This window comes from Hemiscyllium ocellatum, chromosome 10 (genome assembly GCF_020745735.1).
Source record: "Hemiscyllium ocellatum isolate sHemOce1 chromosome 10, sHemOce1.pat.X.cur, whole genome shotgun sequence".
NCBI lineage: Eukaryota > Metazoa > Chordata > Chondrichthyes > Orectolobiformes > Hemiscylliidae > Hemiscyllium > Hemiscyllium ocellatum.
In genome coordinates, this window is record NC_083410.1 from 33,222,205 (window position 1) to 33,240,675 (window position 18,471).

The 18,471-nt window shown below is 39.0% G+C and overlaps 1 protein-coding gene across 1 annotated transcript in view; it reads right to left on the reverse strand.

The window, feature by feature from the left end:
* srbd1 (S1 RNA binding domain 1) overlaps window positions 1-18,471 on the reverse strand; it is a 265,465-nt gene that overhangs the window by 9,028 nt on the left and 237,966 nt on the right. Inside the window, exon 20 of the mRNA XM_060830869.1 lies at window positions 78-262. Within this exon, the coding sequence (XP_060686852.1) occupies window positions 78-262 (185 nt within the window). The remainder of the gene's footprint in view (window positions 1-77; window positions 263-18,471) is intronic.

Here is an 18,471-nt window from a genome sequence, read left to right on the forward strand (position 1 = left end):
AATATACATTTTATTACACTAAAGAATGTTGTTGAATTACCCACGGTGTTTATTTTTTTCCTTTTAGAACTCATTACCTGCTCTAATGTCATAGTTGTGAGGTTGTACCAGTCCATCAATAATCATCTGCAGTGTTGGTACAGTTGTCGCAAACTTTTCAGCTAAGATCTCCATTGAATGAGTTTTCAGCACTGCATTCACATTGCACTGCATAACAGGCCTGCCAATGTCAGACAGATCTCCATTGATGAATGATAAGAACCTGGGAAAATTAAAGAAAGTTATGAAATGCAATAAAAACAATAAAAAGGCTCAATGCTGTAAAAAAAAATCCTTCACAATACTACTTAGGAATTAATGAAAATTTATAAAAGGTTCATCAGAGAAGGTTAGGAAAGCATTCTGACTGTGGGAATAACACATTATCAGTGAGCCACTAGACAGACAATTGTCAAAGCTATCACCTGTCTGAAGTAGATTGATAGATTAAAAGTAAGATTGTTAAGTTATAGATCATGAAATTAATGAAACAAATGGATTTAAAAACTAGTGTGGAAATAGGAAACAGATGGTAATGCTAAATACAAAAAGCTGTGCTCATGATTCCTGGAGCTTCAGGACCTTTTCCTCCTAAACTCCAAGCACACTACAGTATGTCCTTCACACACTTCCTTCTCTACGCATCCTCAGTGTTTGGAAACAGGACTAAATGTATCCTTCTCTGACTTGTATTCATTCGTTCCCAGTACCTCAAAGCTACAGAACACCTCGTCTCCTTCAGTGTTTCCTTCCTCTTACGATCTGCAGAATTTAAAAACCTAAACCTATTAACCTGGCAATAAGTTCTGATCTATCTAATCTTTTCATTCATTTCTCAACTTTGGTGGTATTTGGTACTTCTCAAAAATAAAGTGATTAATGTAAAGAGTAAAAAAAAGTTTTCACGAAGATTTGGCCCAGATGGGCTAATAAACAGTAGTTAGATTTTAATGCAGACAGATGTAAACCAATGCATTTTGGAACAGTAAAATAACAAACACATGAACATGATTAAAATGATGGTTATTAGCACATGTGGAAAAGGAAAAGGATGCAAGTACAATTACTATTGTTCACTATAAGTTTCCAGTTGATATCAAACAGTTTCCAAAAAGCTAATCAAAAACAGATTCCGTGTCAAAAGGATTAGACTCTAAGTTATTGTAACATTGCATGCATCACAGACAAGGCCACATTTGGAATAATAGTTTTAATTTTAACTTGGGGCAGCAGACATGTGTGCCGGAAGAGGACTCAGGAGATTTTAGCCCTCATCTGCATAGACATAGTTAGGTTTTTGTCCAAAGCTCAGCAGGTGGAGTAGAATATTAAGGGGCAGGAATAGTCCCAGGCACTCAGTTCAGTCACTAACTGACGATGGGGCTGGGGGGGGGGGGGGGGGGGGGGGGGGGGAAGAGCATCAACAGGAACCAAAACATTTGTTTAGGGAAGTTTAGATTTATTTGGTTGACTTGGTAGAAAGGCCACAGTGGTTTTTCCATGCAGGCCTCTGGTTAAGATAACAATTGAAGCGTGATGACATCTATGGGACCCAGTCTACACATTTACGGCTTACCAGTGTTTGCTAAGAACAGTAGGCTCAATTCAGAACCTGTGGGAAGGTAACCAGCCACCAGCAGGTAAATTCCAAGTGATTTTAATTGGACAAGCAGGATTAAATATACGCCTCATATGTGCATTTTCAAGACAAAATGGAAACAAGTTCAAACCACAAGGATGAGGGACATAGGACTCTCAGCTGTAAAGAGGAGAATGTGAGGACTGCAAATGCTGGAGATCAGAGTCGAAGAGTATGGTGCTGGGAAAGCACAGCCGGTCAGGCAGCATCCGAGGAGCAGGACAGTCGACATTTCGGGCACAAGGGCTTTTGCCCAAAACGTCAACTCTGCTGCTCCTCGGATGCTGCCCGACCGGCTGTGCTTTTCCAGCACCACACCTTTCAACTCTAAGCTGCAAAGAGAATTAGATACCTTTGAGAAAATATAGTGTTAGGGTTGCAGGGGTTGGGAGTATTGATTCAGGGCCTTAACCTTCATATTTTTAACATTGCTTATCAAAGCAGCTCCTCTTAGTCAACAAAGAACTGTGTTAAATGAACATCAATCAAAACAATTATTGGAAAAAACTCACTGAAATAGATCCCAGCAAAAGTAGTTACACAATTGTCAGATATACATGGATAAATATTGTTGAGTCCAGGGCTAGACATGATTGAAACTGGCACAAACTTGGTCCATGAAATGTGTCATTTCTTAACAGACAACAACCCTTGTTAGCAATGCCGACATTCTACGAGTGAATCAAACAGGAATGTCACATGGTGAGAAGCAGGATTCAGTTGAATATAGGAGAAACACGGATAAATGAATATGGTTGAATATTTGTTTGAACATCTTTGAGAATCAAAGAATATGGAGGTTACCCAGGGTTAAACTGTTGGCCTGGAGTCCATGATCTGTGGGAAAAAAGTGAGCTTGGTAGCTAAACAGTCTTTTCTAATTACATCTTTTCCTAGGTTCCTGTAAAACAGTCTGCCTACATATTTTTCCTAGACCACTAATCAGTTTGCTACATGAAACCTAGCACTAACTCTTCTTGTTATATATTGATATGTCAAAAGGCTTTCATCATGGCTTCTGTTGTACTCCCCCATCCTATTTCAGGACTTAATTGCCTCTTCAAACGACTGTCATGGTGTAGACTGCTAGACTTTAGCAGATTCTGTAGCCACACAGATGTTACAGCACCATAACCATTTAAAAATTAGTACAAATATACCATTACTACTATAATAACAGTTGAGCTGAAGTGACTTATAGCCTGTAACATAATCTCCTGGTTCAGATGACATCTCGAAAGCAATTGAGCTTCACTACTGTGGTGCAGGACATCACCTAGATAATTTAATTGTACATAACAGCCTTGTAAAATTCCATCCAAATGTAATTCATATCTTTTAAAATATGTACTACATCTACCAGAAAACGTCTAATCTTAATTAAATTGAAATCTTCAATTGAGGAGAAATACTATTAAGTCTGACCTGTAGTTCTTCCCTTTATTGAACGTAGTACAACCATACTACATATGGTATGTTATAACATTTTCTCCACAGATTCAGACTCTATATGGCAAAATGATGGCCTCGAATGTGAAGAACACCATTAGCCAAAAGCTTATTATCAAAATCTGAGAAGAGTCACTTTAGATTCTTACGTGAATGCTTAAGCTATGTCTATTCTATTTTACAGAAAGAGATCTTAACCAGTTATCTGGATTATAACTGGTCACAAACTGGGCAAATAATTCAAGAGAAACTTGTTTCTTTAATATTACCATACTTTCCTTAATCTCCTTCTTATGATACTCTATCAAGTATTCTTGTGGTTCCTAGTTCACAATGAGATAGACATTATTGCCTGAATATTTAGAGACAGAAGGGCACAGTGCTTTTACGAAAATGGTGCCAGAACCCTGAGGTGTCCTGGAAGCAATTTACATACATGTTAAGCACAAACCAAGCAGGGTCAATTGACTCAGTGCAGAGTTAAAACAAACCCCATTTTTGATGCAGCAAGGTTTGTATTTCATAGTGTGCGACTTATCATTGTTAAGAGTAGATATTCATTTGCATAAATGGCGGATAAAATCTAAGGAACTGTATGTCTATTAGGTCGAACTGTCAAGTCAGTTAAAACCACTGTCCTTTAAATCTTGAAAAAAAAGAAGAAATCAGTGTGCTCTAACTCGGAGTTGAAAAAGAATGGTGCATACAATATCAAGGGAAAACTATTGGTTTATGCATTATTATAGTCTTGGCATTATTAACTTCCACAATCTATGATTACAGTGGGTTATCAATCAGTTTACAGGTTGATTCATGACTCCTAGTGGTTATAAGGGATGAGGTATCTTTGATGTGGGACATTGATTGCAAATATTCTTTTTTTTAATATATTAAGAGATTAAGAATTAATTTAAATGTAGTGAGCATACTTTCATCAGAATTTCTTTAAATATAGTGAACTCTGTAATTATCCCATTTCAGTGTGCATGGTGTGGTCTTTGGTTCAAAGTGGAAATTCAACTGATGCATTCTTTCTAAGTTCAGCTTTTAGTGTTCAAGTCTAATTGGGACAGCAGCCTTCAAGTAATAAAATAGCCTAATTAAAGGAAATAACTGCTTCGTGCTGGATGTTAAAATTTATCACCAAATTCCAATGATAAATGAGGTATTGATCACTGCAGATATACAGGTTGGCTGGACAGACCTTTATAAGAAAGGCAATTCTGTCACCACATGGTTTGTATGGAGGATGGCCAATGCGAGATGAAGGCTGAGTAAGTTCTGACAATGGTTGGAAATTTTGTTTAAAGTGGAAATTCTGTGCTAAGGGGGACAAAGTGCTTTAAAAAGGATTTACTGCAAGTAGTAAACTTTGCAAAGCAAGAGGACAGTGGGAGAGGATAGGCTGAAATTGTGGATTGAGTGGCTTATCTGCAGAGAGAACAGGGGCAGAGTAACACTACAAACAACAGTGTGGCATGTGTGTTGGGAAAGCAGCTGATTGGTGAATATATCTTGACTTTGAAGTAAAAGTAAAGGCTTTGATTTGTGTTCAAAGGCACAGTGCCTTCGCCAAAACTATGCCAGAACCCTGAGGGGCCCTAGAAGTGATTTACACATGGATTTTCTTCCCTCTCTTTTCAAAAAGAACCACTTAACTAAGAGATTGACACTGGTGATTTTTAACTTACAACTCAAGTAGAATGTGATAGCCACGGCAGGATGGTGAATTGTTACTGCTTTAACATGTATAAGACACTGGGTACCAATGTGATCAGTAAGTGCTTGCAGCTCAAGGAACTTCAGATCAGAATTGAGGAGCTGGAATCGGAGTTGTGGACACTGTGCCATATCAAGGATAGGGAAAGACTACCTGGAGACTTTACTCCAGAGGGTGCTCACAACCATCAGACGAGTTAACTCAGAACTGGTCTGTAATAGGGAAAGGTGGGTGTGACTGCAGGTGAAGCACTTGTGAGGACCCAAGGGTTACAACTGAGAAGCATTGGCTACTCCAGTTGTCCAACAGTTATGAAATGAAGTAGCTACAAAGACAGTGAATGCACTAGTTATCTTCCATGAATTCTTAGATTCTAGAACAGTCCCATAGAATTAGAAAACTGCCAATGTGTTACCTTTATTTTAATCGGGAAGGAGACAAAAATCAGGTAGCTATAGTCCAGTTAGTTTAATGTCTGGAAAATGTTAGAGTCAATTATAAAGGACATACTAGCAGACAATTTAGAAATGTATAAAATGACCTAGCAGAGTCAGCATCACATCGTGAAGGAGAAATCATACCTGGCAAACTTACTAGATATCGGAGAAGAGGCAACCAGAAGGATAAAAGGGAAGCAGTGGGTGCAATATATTTGAATTTTCAGAAGGTATTTGAGACGATACCAAATATTAGGCTACTTAAACAGATAAAAGCCCAAAGTGTTGGAGGCAGTATATTAGAATGGGTAGACGATTGGTTATTAAGAGAGACAGAGCTGGGATAAGGTGGGCATTTTCAGGATGGCAACCTGTAACATGGGGAGTGCCACAGGGAACAGTGCTGCAGCCACAACTATTTACAATATATTAATGACTTGAATGATTGGTGAGAATGTACGATCACCAAGTTTCTGATTGACAAAAAATAGGTGGGAAGAAAGTGGTGACAATGCCACCAAGAGTCTACAGAAGAATATTGACAGGTTAAGCGAAAGGGCAAAAAATCGGCAGATGAAATAGAATGTGGGAAAAATGACATCATGCACTTTGCCAGGAAAATTGGAGGAGTGGAGTGTTATTTAAATGGAGGAAGACTGCTGAAAGCTACAGAACAGAGGAAATGGAGATGTTGTACGTGTGTCTCAAATACATTTCTGCTTTCAGCATTTAACAGGGAAGGCAAATGGAATGCTGTCCTTCATTTCAAAGGGAATGGAGTATAAAATCAGGCAGGTTTTACTGAAACTATTCAGGTACTAGGTCTGACCATCATCTGGAATATTGTGAACAGTTTAGATTCCTTATCGATGAGAAGATGTGTTGGCATTGGAGGCAGTTCAGGGAAGGGTCACGAGACTGGTAACTGGTATGGACGCAATATCTTATGAGAGGTGCAGTAAATTGGGCCTATACTTGCTTAGTGAAAGAAGAATGAGAGGTGACCTTATTGAAAAATACAAGGTTCATATAGGATTTGACAAGATACATGTGGAAAGGTTCCCTTGTGGGAAGGTGTAGGAATCTCCGAATAAGAGGTCGCACATTTAAGACACAGGAGGAATTTTTCTCTCAAAAGGTATTGAATCTGAATACTGAATTCATTATCACAGAAGGCTGTTGAGGGTGGGTCATTAAGCATATTGAAGGCTGAGACAGACTTTTTAAATCAGTAAGAAAATAGAACTATGGGGAAAAGGCAAAAAATGGAGTTGAGGATTATCAGATCAAACACGATCTCACTGAATGGTGGAATAGACTTGATAGGGTGAATGGCCTACTTCAGCTCCTATGTCTTACAGTCAATTAGCACATTTGGTTATTCTGCTAGCATTTGAATCAGTTTCATGTCAACACTACAGGATTCAATCTCCACTTTGGCTGTTACAGCAAAAGAAACACAGCACAGCCATGGTTTGGTGAATAATTGTCAAGAATCAGAAATATCCAGAGGATGGAACTCATTGTTGGAGTAATACATTTTAAAAATCCAGTTTGCCAATTTGAAAATTGTGTGGATAAAAATTAAATATGGAGATAAGAGTATAGAAATATATGCAGGCCAATAATTTATATAGTTTTCACAGAAAACTGTACTATACAGCTGCAAAATTCATTCCCAAAGTACTGAATCATTAAACACTAAATTATTAGACCCAACATAATCTCCTAGATGGCATTAACAGCTCCATTGTTACAGAACTATAATTCGTACCATAGGTATTCCAATAGAAGTTTCTAAATATCTTCTCACTCTATAACAGTTTTCTTAATATTATGTGCTACTTCCAGTAATTGCTTCATTCATAGAATATACCATTTTTGGTTCCATGAGCAGTTTAGCAAAGAACTCAAATACACTAATAAAAATATTATACCACAGCCTAATCTAAAAATTGCAATTGCGTGAAATTATTCTCAGTACAGGTAAATGCTAAATAAGCCATAATCTCACTTTGGAGGCTTGCTGATAGTCTGCATTTCTCCACCAGTTCATGACTACAACAGTGCAATCATCCCTCTCATATGACTCATGTCGAAATTATGGGCTGAGTCTTTCCAGCCCAGAAGCAATGTGTGCATTGGCAGGTCAATTGGGAAAATTAGCAGAAATGAGGTTCTCAACATTTAGAACAAAAAGTCCGATTCTCCACCCAAGTTTTGAATGGTGAGACAAGAATCTCACTTGTCAGCAGTGAGAGGCCTACTTATACCCATTTGCATTATGAATTAATCTTGCCCTGCTGATATGCAGCTTCCTATTCTCTAGCTTACTAGACTGAAACTACTGGTGACAGCTCGCAAAATCGAAGTCAAATCAAGTATTTGATGATTCCAACTCAATACTTGATCCTCTGGGCCTCCATCTTGAATTGCAGTCTCTAAAATCTCAGGGCACCTTCCATGAGGTGCCTGCTTGTACCCCCACTACAGAGGCTAGTATCAGACATGCACGACCTCATGGCACCCTCACAGCACATCTCTGACTCACTACAGTTTTGTACTTCAATAATGGAGCAACAAAGACCTTTCATTGCAATGTTGCTACTGGGCACTTTGTGCAAAGAAACAGGCGTCCATCTCATGGATTTGACCAGGGCGAATCTCTGGCTCCTCACTTGCTCTCTTAGCACTTACTCACTTTGCGTTTACTGCGTCTCTGCCTTGCATTTGGACATATTGCCCCACATTCAGAGCTTAAACATGTACAATCTTCTGTTGTATGTGCATCAAAATGAATGAGCAACTGATGTCTGAATCAGGGCAATTATGCACAACCTTAACACAGAGGCATCCTGCTGGCCGCCTTGTTGTTTCATGTCCCAACAAAGTCCTTGTTGCTTCGTGTTTCAATTGTCAGAAGAATGCTGTTCAAGTGTTATTTATGTGTGCTGTATCTGCTGAATCTTCACTTTACTGTGAAGCTACTTTGTTTCTGAAATTATCCACAAAGACTCATTGGAAATGTCCTCAGTGGACGAACAGATGATATGATCATTCCTGTGGCTGCTGCACAAAAGATTGCCACACAAATAAATGAGGAACACGTGTCTGGAAGCTCAGGACGAGCATCAACATTGAGCTAACATGGAGTTATTTCCCAATGTGACATCTGCAGCCAAGGGTGCTCTAATGACATGTTGAAGATACAGGACAACCACAGCCATAGAATGCTGCAGTGTTGACAGAAGGGCAATGGTGCTCTGTCCGGAGGTGTAGGTCAAAACCCCATGTCATACTGACCTGTATGAGGCTCCTTCACTGGCACCACCCTGTTGGCTTGAGAAGCAAGGTCACCCTGGTCATGGTCCCTCGTCATCCTTATAGCTGGTGCTGAACACCAATGGGTAAAGCAATGGAGTGCAAGTCTCTGAGCACCATGGCAGTTGCCAATGTCTCCATGGTGGCAGCCAAATGTTCACATGCCAGCATGGTACCAAGTGTTGGAGGAGTCCATCAATCTTGGAGCCAGTTTGTCCGGCGTCTTCAACAAACCTGCCTGTGCATTTGGATGAAGATATGAATAGCTGACACTATGGGGTTATCTCCTGCCTGGGGTTAAGCAGGTGCCTGGTTTCTTCAGCTTTTTAAGTGCCAGCAATCTGGGGCATTATTCCCTCAGCCAACTGCAGAGATATAGCAGTGATATACACAACAGCACTAACCTAATTAAAGTACCACCAAGGTGTCAGTATCTGAACTAGTGCAGGGTGCAGCTGGCAGCTGTGCCTATGTATCTCCTGAGGGATCTGTGACTTCTTTCTCAGAGAGGTCTTGCAAAGTTGCCCTGTGGAAGTTTGGACCTATTAAGAACATATTCACAGTAATGGAAATGGGAAAGCAGCAGAGCAACGGCCAATTATTCTTTCTTGGCTGCCAAGATATGCAGGTTTCGGGATCACAGTCCTGTCCTTGTCTAGAGCAAGGTCATGAATGTCAAGCACTCTGCCATCCTTCTTGGCTTTTTCACCTCTGTTGTGGGTTGTTTTCTCCTTGAACAGATAAAAGGTGGGATTGAGTGCGATGAAAGTGACTTACCACTTTTGGTGCTAGTGCACTAGGGAGGCAATGGCTTAGCGGTATTACCACTGTACTGTTAGACTTGAGACCCAGATAATGTTCTGGGGAACCAGGTTTGATTCCATTCATGGCGGATGGTGGAATATGAATTCAATAAATATCTGGAATTAAGAATCTAATGATGACCATGAATCCATTGTCAATTATTGGAAAAACCCATCTGGTTTACTAATTTCCTTTATGGAAGAAAAATGCCATCTTTAGCTGGTCCGTGACTCCAGACCCTCAGCAATGTCGTTGATTCTTAACTGCCCTCTGAGTAATTAGGGATGGGCAATAAATGCTGCCAAGCCCATGCATGAATAATGGAAAGAAAAGGTACGGGGCACAAAGAACATGCAAGGTTAGCAGTCTGGGAGTTTAGGGTGGTTGACACTCAATGAGGGAAGATACTGCATGCTATAGTAAGAATGACAGATCATGATCCTTGGTGGGGACTTTAGAAGAGTTTGAGTGAGTGTGAAGAAGCAAAGAGAAGATGGTGACCTCACAAAGCTTCTTGTAGCACTGTTCTGAATTCGCCAGCACTCAGACACTGCACTGACCCTGGTGGCAACCTCAGGTCAGGCTGGCAGGTTCTAGTACCGTAGTCACATCTGGTGGTCCTGAGGAAAGAGGACAGCCCTCATGATCCAGCCCATCCATCAGGGCGTCCAGGTGCCTACCAGCTAGGTGTGGAGCTAACCTCCTTTTCTCACCCATTATGGACAACTCTGCACATTCAGCAACAACTCCAGACTGACAACCCCATCCTGGTGCACACTGTAATAAGCATGGTGTCAGGAATACTGACATTGGTAAGGGGAAAGATAATTTGAATGAGTCACCGTAGAGCTGTGGTGCACAGTTAATGAGGAGATATGCGGTGAATAGTGAGAGGAAGTGTGTGAGGGCTAATGGAGAGAAACCCTCCAGGAAACTGGTCAAAACCAACACTTTCTGTTAACAATCATCCCTTTGTCTTTCTAGTCCCCCTGGACACCAGTTTATTTTTTCTTCTTTACTTTGCTGCTTTGAGTTTTAGACTCTCTGCCTGAAACTCGCTTTCTTTTCTCTTTTGTTTAGCAGTTAACAAAACCACTTGCTGTTGCCAATATCATTAAGCTTTGTCTTAAAACTGTCTTTAACCACTGACTTTGCATGCAAGTGTGAATGATTTACTATCAATCCAAACAATTCTATCACATTCATAATCATTTGGTTCTAGATACTTTAGATTATCAGTGATTTGGAGGGGCTGGTGTTGGACTAGGGTGTACAAAGTTAAAAATCACACATCAGGTTACAGTCCAACAGGTTTAATTGGACTATAACCTGGTGTTGTGTGATTTTTAACTTAGACTATCAGTGGGATTTTGGCTCTTCGAAGCCCTAAGAGTATTTCATTTGACAAGTTTGGTAAGTTCCTGGAATGTCTCCAAGAAAATGAACAGAAGCCCATAAAATTAATATTTGTCTGCTAAATCTATCTGATAGCTTTAGACACATCATCAAAAAGCAGCAAAGCCTCATTGTAACAAAAACAGTTAAGACACTATCAGCTGATTTATTGAAAGAAGAAACAAATGTCATTAATGCATTTTTTTTTAGTTAGCATCATCACTAATTTGGTCACAATATTCCATTTAAAACTGCTTTGAAACCTCATGTGAGACTATTTCAATGGGAAAATATTAGTTTCTGGAACACCAATTGGCAGCACTATAAAGGAGGAGAAAGTGAGGACTGCAGATGCTGGAGATCAGAGCTGAAAAATGTGTTGCTGGAAAAGCGCAGCAGGTCAGGCAGCATCCAAGGAGCAGGGGAATCTATGTTTCTGAAGAAGGGCTTATGCCCGAAACGTCGATTTCCCCTTCTCCTTGGATGCTGTCTGACCTGCTGTGCTTTTCCAGCAACACATTTTTCAGCATTATAAAGGCACAAGGAATGAGGTTAGGGGCTCACCAAACAAGCAGCACTACGAAACCATTTCACTTCACTAATCATCTACCCATCTTCCTTCTTTTAACAAATATTTGTAATAGCAAAGATAAAGTATTTCATATAAAACCTCCATACATACCTTGCCTTACTAATTGGAGCAGCCAATGACCTTAGTTATTTCACTTCCATACAACTCAGTGATGTGAACTATGGACATTCATAAATATTTCAATAACTGTGGATGTGAATAGCTGAGTCAGCTAAATACAAGAGAAACAATCAATTTGATACATAACTAAGTACATTCCTGATTATTTTTATTCATTCATGGATGTGGAAGTCATTGGCTAGGTCAGCATTATTGCCCATTTCTAATTGACTAGAGGGCAGTTGACAGTCAACCACATTGCTGTGGGTCTGATGTCACATGTAGGCCAGACCAGCTAAGGGTGGTGGCTTCCTTCCCTAAAAATCATTAGTGAGCCAGGTGAGATTTTCTGACAATTGACAATAGATTCATTAGATTCTTAATTCCAGAATATTATCAAATTCAAATGTGGTGGGATTCAAACCTAGGTACCCACAACATGAGTTGGGTTTCTGGATTAACAGTCCAGCGATAATACTATTAGGCCATCAGCTTCCCAAATGCAATTAGCTCCTCACTCTAATTTGTAGCTGTGGGATCAATTAAATAAGCTGTTGCAGCATCCTTATTAGTTCGTCCAATTGGATACAGTGTAAATGTTTCACTTGCAATAATTATATGAAAACAAATACTCTTCAAAATGCTTCAATTTTATCAAAGGATATCACAATTCATAGAAGTTTGTTTTAAGCCGTTCCCTGGCCCCCTATTTTTTTCAGACAAATCTACAGCACAGAAATCAGGCCATTCAATTCACAAGCCCTATGACACAATCACATAAAGCTTGTTTTCACCTTTCAAATAATCCTCTCAGATGAGATATTTATTTTCTTTGGCATTTACTTTATCCAGTTTGCCCTTAACAGCAATTTTCCTTTTAACTTTATGAGGTAGCACGTTACACATTTTAGCCACCCTTCGGGGGAAGCTTTTCTCCTTAGTTCCACTTTGGACTTAAAATGAGTAAAAAAAAAATCTACTCAAGACTATACCATCAAACCTTTCCATGATCTTAAACTTGTCCTTGGGAGGAGTGGTCGTGTATTGGTAATATAACTGGCATAGTAATCTAGAGGCCCTGGCTCTGGGGGCCCAAAGAATTGAATCCCACCATGACATCTGATGGAATTTAAATTCAATTAACTTTTTAAAAATAATTTATTCACGGGATGAGGGCATGATCCCTAATTGCCCAGAGGGCAGTTAAGAGTCAACCACTTGGTGTAGGTTTAGAGTCACATGTAGGCCAGATCAGGTAAGGATGGCAGTTTCCTTTCCTAAAGGACATTTGTGAACCACATGGATTTTTCCAACAACTGACAATGGATTTATGATCATTGTTAGATTCTTAATTCCAGATGTTCTTTTTTTAAATTATTGAATTCAAATTCCACTATCCACGATGTGGGATTTGAGCCTGGGTCACCAGAACAATATCTGGACCTCTGAATTACTGGTACTGTAAAATTACCAATAGGCCTTTGCCTCCCCAATCACTCAGAATCCACTGCAACAACATACCCACCACTGCTATCAAACTCTTAGGTCTAGAAGTTCCCAGTCTCTCGTTATAGCTTTCGGAATTTGTTATGAAGGGGCTCAACACAGACCAAACATGCATAATACGTACAAGTTTAAAGTATCACAGATCTTCTATCCTCTCTGTATTGCAAGACAAACAAATTATATCCATTTGTTATAAATGAATGCTCATTGTCACATCACTTATTATTGCCCTTCCTTTCCACTTCCATATACACAAATCATTACAAACATTTCCAACAAGAGCAGCACCAATAAGACTGCACATGATATGTTGTGCAGTTTGGGTTTCCTCACCTAAGGAAGGATATAATTGCCACAGAAAGAGGTTTACCAAACTGATTCCTGGAATCATGGGACTATCCTAAGAGGAGACATGGCCTATATTATCTGGAGTATTGAAGAATGAGAAGCAATTCCATTGATACTTTCAAAATTCTCCAAGGCATTAGATGCAAAAATTATGTTTCCCCCGGCTGTGGAGTCTAGAACCGGTGGGGAGGGCACAATTGCAAAATAAAAGGAAAACCATCTAGGATAAAGATAAGAAGGAGTATCTTTACCCAGAGGATGGTGAATCTTTGGAATTATTTACCCAGAGAGCTGTGGAATCTCAGTCATTCAGCGAGATAAAGACAGAAACTCATCAAGTTACTAATAACATCAAGGGTAATGGGGATGTTGCAGGTATGTGCTCTTATCTTCCTATGTCCTATTCTTGCATTTCAGTTTCTTTGCAATAACAGCCAAAATAACATTGACCATCATAATCATTTGCAGTAGCTACATGCTCAATTGGTACTCTTTGTTTGTAAGTTTGTGGGATAGGACCACATCTATCAATTAGGCATTTTAAAACTGCCTGGACTTATTCTGATGTTCAATAATTTTAAATCGTAAAACTCTGGGACAATCACAGTCACAGCCACTTCTAGAGTTCCCAACCTCTAATCTTTTTTAAAAATGTAACCTAATTTTCTAAACAACCTATTCAGATATTGTTAAACACCACTAGAATCCTGGGTGTCTTGGTCCAGGGGTAGGGATGTCACCACTGTGCCACAATGAGGTTGATATGGAATGGGATTCAGCTGGGAAAGATCAGATTAACTCTGTTTCTCATCTCAACAGATGCTGCCTAATGTGCTGAATAGCTCCAGGATATAAACGTTTTGTCCTCACAAATTTAATTATTCAGTCATGAATGGAATGGAAGGACTTTCCATAGTGCTGCAATGTGTAGCAGTACAAGATAAATAATCCATTGCTTTTTAGCACACTGCTATTGCACTTCAATTACATTTTTAATATTGGTAAATTTACCTTCACTTCTTCTATACATGCTCATTCTAAACCAGCCCTTTTTTTTTGCCATAATGGAAGAATTTACAACAGTTTAAATTTCTTGGATATTCAGAAGTAATTCCTGTTAATAACAAATTTAACATTAATTTTCAGGTTCTGTATGAACGAATTTGTATGCTATTTTTGCATTCAAGTATTTTAGCTTTGAATGTTTTATTGTAATGGGGTATAACACTTCACTGTAATACAGTGACACTAATTACATTATTTTATACAGATATTTGCCTTACAAGCCTAAGAAAATATCCACCTGGATTCTCTACCAGGTACGACTGTCCCTTTTATGTCATCAAACTACATGTGCTTCTGGAAAATTAACATACATTAGCCCACTTTATCTTTCTTGACTATATTATACAAACCCAAGAGCTTTTTTATCTGGATCAGCAGCAGTGAAATTCAGCAGATGGGTCTATTGAAAAATATGTCCCAAAATTTCTGAATGCATTAAAGTCACAGCTCTCTTTAAAAAAAACCCAAATCCAGAATTTTGGATAGCTTTGCGATCAGAACAATGATATGAAATGACAACCATCTGAAACCTCCATGATGCTACTTCCCCATGCACAGCTGACCATCAGCTGCTAACTGCAGTTGTTGATTGATGGAGATGACTATACAGACACAATGCCTGGGACATGTAACAGCTGCCTGTACTGTGAAGGATTTGGAAAACATAAACGAGACTTCGGAAATCAGTACAAAATATAGTTAGTATGGATATATATGTAAATTAAAAATAGCAGAAGCTTTACAAACATTTTGGTTTTTATTTCCTTTCTTAGGACTTGCTACGTCAACATATCCCCATATGCAGAAGAACAACCAACCGGTTTCACTGGCTTCCTGCAAAAGAAAGCAGTCAGCTGGTTGTGAATGGCCTGGAGTAACTTATCTTCTGGTCTTTCTGTCTCGTCTATGTGGAAAAGAGTCCTTTATTCCAGCCCTACCATCCCACATCTGAAAATAACTCAAAGATCACATGAGGGAGCTTCAGTTGTGAACTCATTTCCTACTAAGCTATGTTGTTTTATTTTGTATTTAACTACACATCGTTTAATGTGAAACTATTCAGAAGTTTCTGCAACTGGTGTAAACTAATTAAGACAATAAACACAGTTTAAAGCCTTAACATTCTAACAATATTTATTAATTTAAATCACCTTAATATATTTTAAATTGCTGTATTTCATTTGAGTAATACTCTCATTAAAGCACTTTTTAGAATTTTGCTTTATTAAAGTATACTTGTGGAAAAAGTAGTGAGGGGCTGGGAGGAAGAATTGGGATAATTCTAATTTTTAAAATTTATCTTGTCAAAGAAATTGCAGTTTACAATTAGTTAATACTTTTGAGCCTCAACGCCACCCACTTTGCAGTGGATGATTTGTTGTCTTGAGTTTTTTTTAAATGGATCAAAGTAAACAGTAACCTCTTGAAGACAGCCTTGCCTTTTCAGAACTTATGAGAATCTATTCCTTAAAGAAACCAATGCCTGCTGACTTTTACTGTTTTCACAATGATTATATAACTAATTTTTGGAGAAAAAACTTCTGAAGAACTTTCTGTTGACGTTTCAATAATTGGTTCCATCTTTTTGACTTGAATGGGTATAAAAAATTACCTTGACATGTTAATTTGTATTACTTTTCAAATGTCATGCCCCATGCAATGAATAACATAATTCTTCAATGTAGCAAAAATAATAGCTCAAATGTAGATGGCACAGTTAACCATCTATGAAAAGACCATACTTCTTTCAAATAAAAGGTGGTCTCTATAATCTTGGATCTTCATATTTTAATTAGTCAGAATGTCTTTGTTAAAATTTTAAACTAGACATAACAATGGAATACTTAATACTTTTGGTGTTCTGCTACAATGCTGCCAAAAAGCTCAAGTTGATGTCGAAAGACATTAAAAATGTGCATAATCCTGACCTTCTAATCTTGGTAAAAAAGAAGCAGCAATTCAGAATAGAGTGACAATGTTTGTTTTTAAATTGCATTACTTAACTCAATCCATCAAGAGGTGCAATTACTGTTTAAACCTGGATTTAATTTTTAAATGTATGTACTGTAAACCTATACGAAAGGACTGAAAAAAAAGTTTTATTTAACTGAGCTTTGTAAGAATAAATTTAACAAACACATCTTTCTACAAAAATGTTTCAAAGATTTTTAACTGTAAAATACAGCATGCTACTTTTAGTCCTTTAAAATCAATCTTGATACACATTAAGACTTCCTGGAAGCAAAAATGCAACAGAAAATAAATCTGATTACATACTTAATGCACCACCTTCATTCAAATGAATGTGGGCAGAGGACACTCTGTACAAAAATCAATAGCTATCAACTTTTAGCTGGGCTCCATGAGCAATGCTATATTGATCTTCAGCCCAAAGGTCAATGCTTAGCACAAAGCTCAACGTGCCAGTTGAGATATTTTCTGATCTTCAGAAAACTTTCTTCAAGGGCACAAATGAGTCACTGTATGCACCCTAAAGAGGAGATTCTTGGACTGATTAGGGAATGATAGATGCCCAATAGTGATTATATAAAGAATAAAGCAAACGACTGGTTCAAATTACATTCTAAATTGTATAACCAAAGCACTCCATTTATAACTGTTCTAAAGCCCTGACAGCAAACTTCAGTCTTGAAACCACTGCTATGTACGATGATTTTTATTTTTGTCTTCAGTAAGGGATGTTCACGCTGGTGACTTGAACACAAGTCTATTATTCTAGGTTTATGACAAAAATGTTATCAATTATAACATGATTCATGTAATGGCCAGAACTCTCTATGCTCCACTTCAATAATACCCACCTTAACTTACAACTTCAGAGGAGCAAGCCTTTAGTACAGGTTGGTATTTTTCATTGCCACTCCATGCAACATGATTGACAATTTAAAATGTGTTTGTGGAGAATTTTCCTTTGCAGATTTGAAAATGTATTATCTTCCAAAGAGAATGAGGCACTGCTGTGTGCTCCATGTCACAAAGACATGGCTCACCTCTGCTACACCTGACTGAGCCTTACAATTGGAGGGCCTCTCAATTCATGCTTGGCATCCTCGACAAGACAAGAGGCGGTGGGGTCTGCCTCAGATATGGTGCCCCTGGTGAGTCATTGCTCTCAGGATCTAGAATATTTAACACTGCAATGTCATTCATTCTACCTACCACTTGAGTTGACTTCCACTACATCCCACCCCGCAAGCACATGTGGTGACGTAGTTGATGTTACAAATAGTCTTGAGACAGAATACCCCAAAGCCTTGTTCGTTGTAGCCATTGACTTCAATCAGGCCAACCTCAAGAATGTGTTACCAAAATTCTACTAACATGCCTCCTGTTGCACCAGAGGTCCAAACATCCTTGACCATTGACATCCAACCATAAAAGATGCCTACTGCTCCATCCCCCACCTGCATTTGGGAAAATCAGACCACAATGCTGTGCTCCTCCCAGCTTACAAGCAGAAACTGAACTGTGAGGACCTAGTACAGAAAGTAGGACAATGCTAGAAAAACTGAGGACTTAGAAGGGCTTCTCCAGGACTGGTCCATATTCAAGAACTCAGCTGCCAACCTAACCAAGTATGCCACTACCGTTACAGACTTCATTAGTGTGTAACCAACTCCATGCTGAAAAAGTTAATGTGCTAAAAACAATGACTGCAGATGCTGGAAACCAGATTCTGGATTAGAGTGGCGCTGGAAAAGCACAGCAGTTCAGACAGCATCCAAGGAGCAGGAAAATCAGCGTTTCGGGCAAAAGTCCTTCATCAGGAAGCTGTATTCCTGATGAAGGGCTTTTGCCCGAACCGTTGATTTTCTTGCTCCTTGGATGCTGTCTGAACTGCCGTGCTTTTCCAGCACCACCCTAATCCCAAATGAAGTAGTTAATATGAACATGCCCCAACCGGAAACCATGGATGAACCAGGAGATCCACTCCCCACTAAAATACAAGTTTGAGGCATTCAAGTTGGGCGACCAGAACCTATACAGGAAATCCAGATATGACCTTCGCAAGGGCATCAGGGACACCAAGAGACAA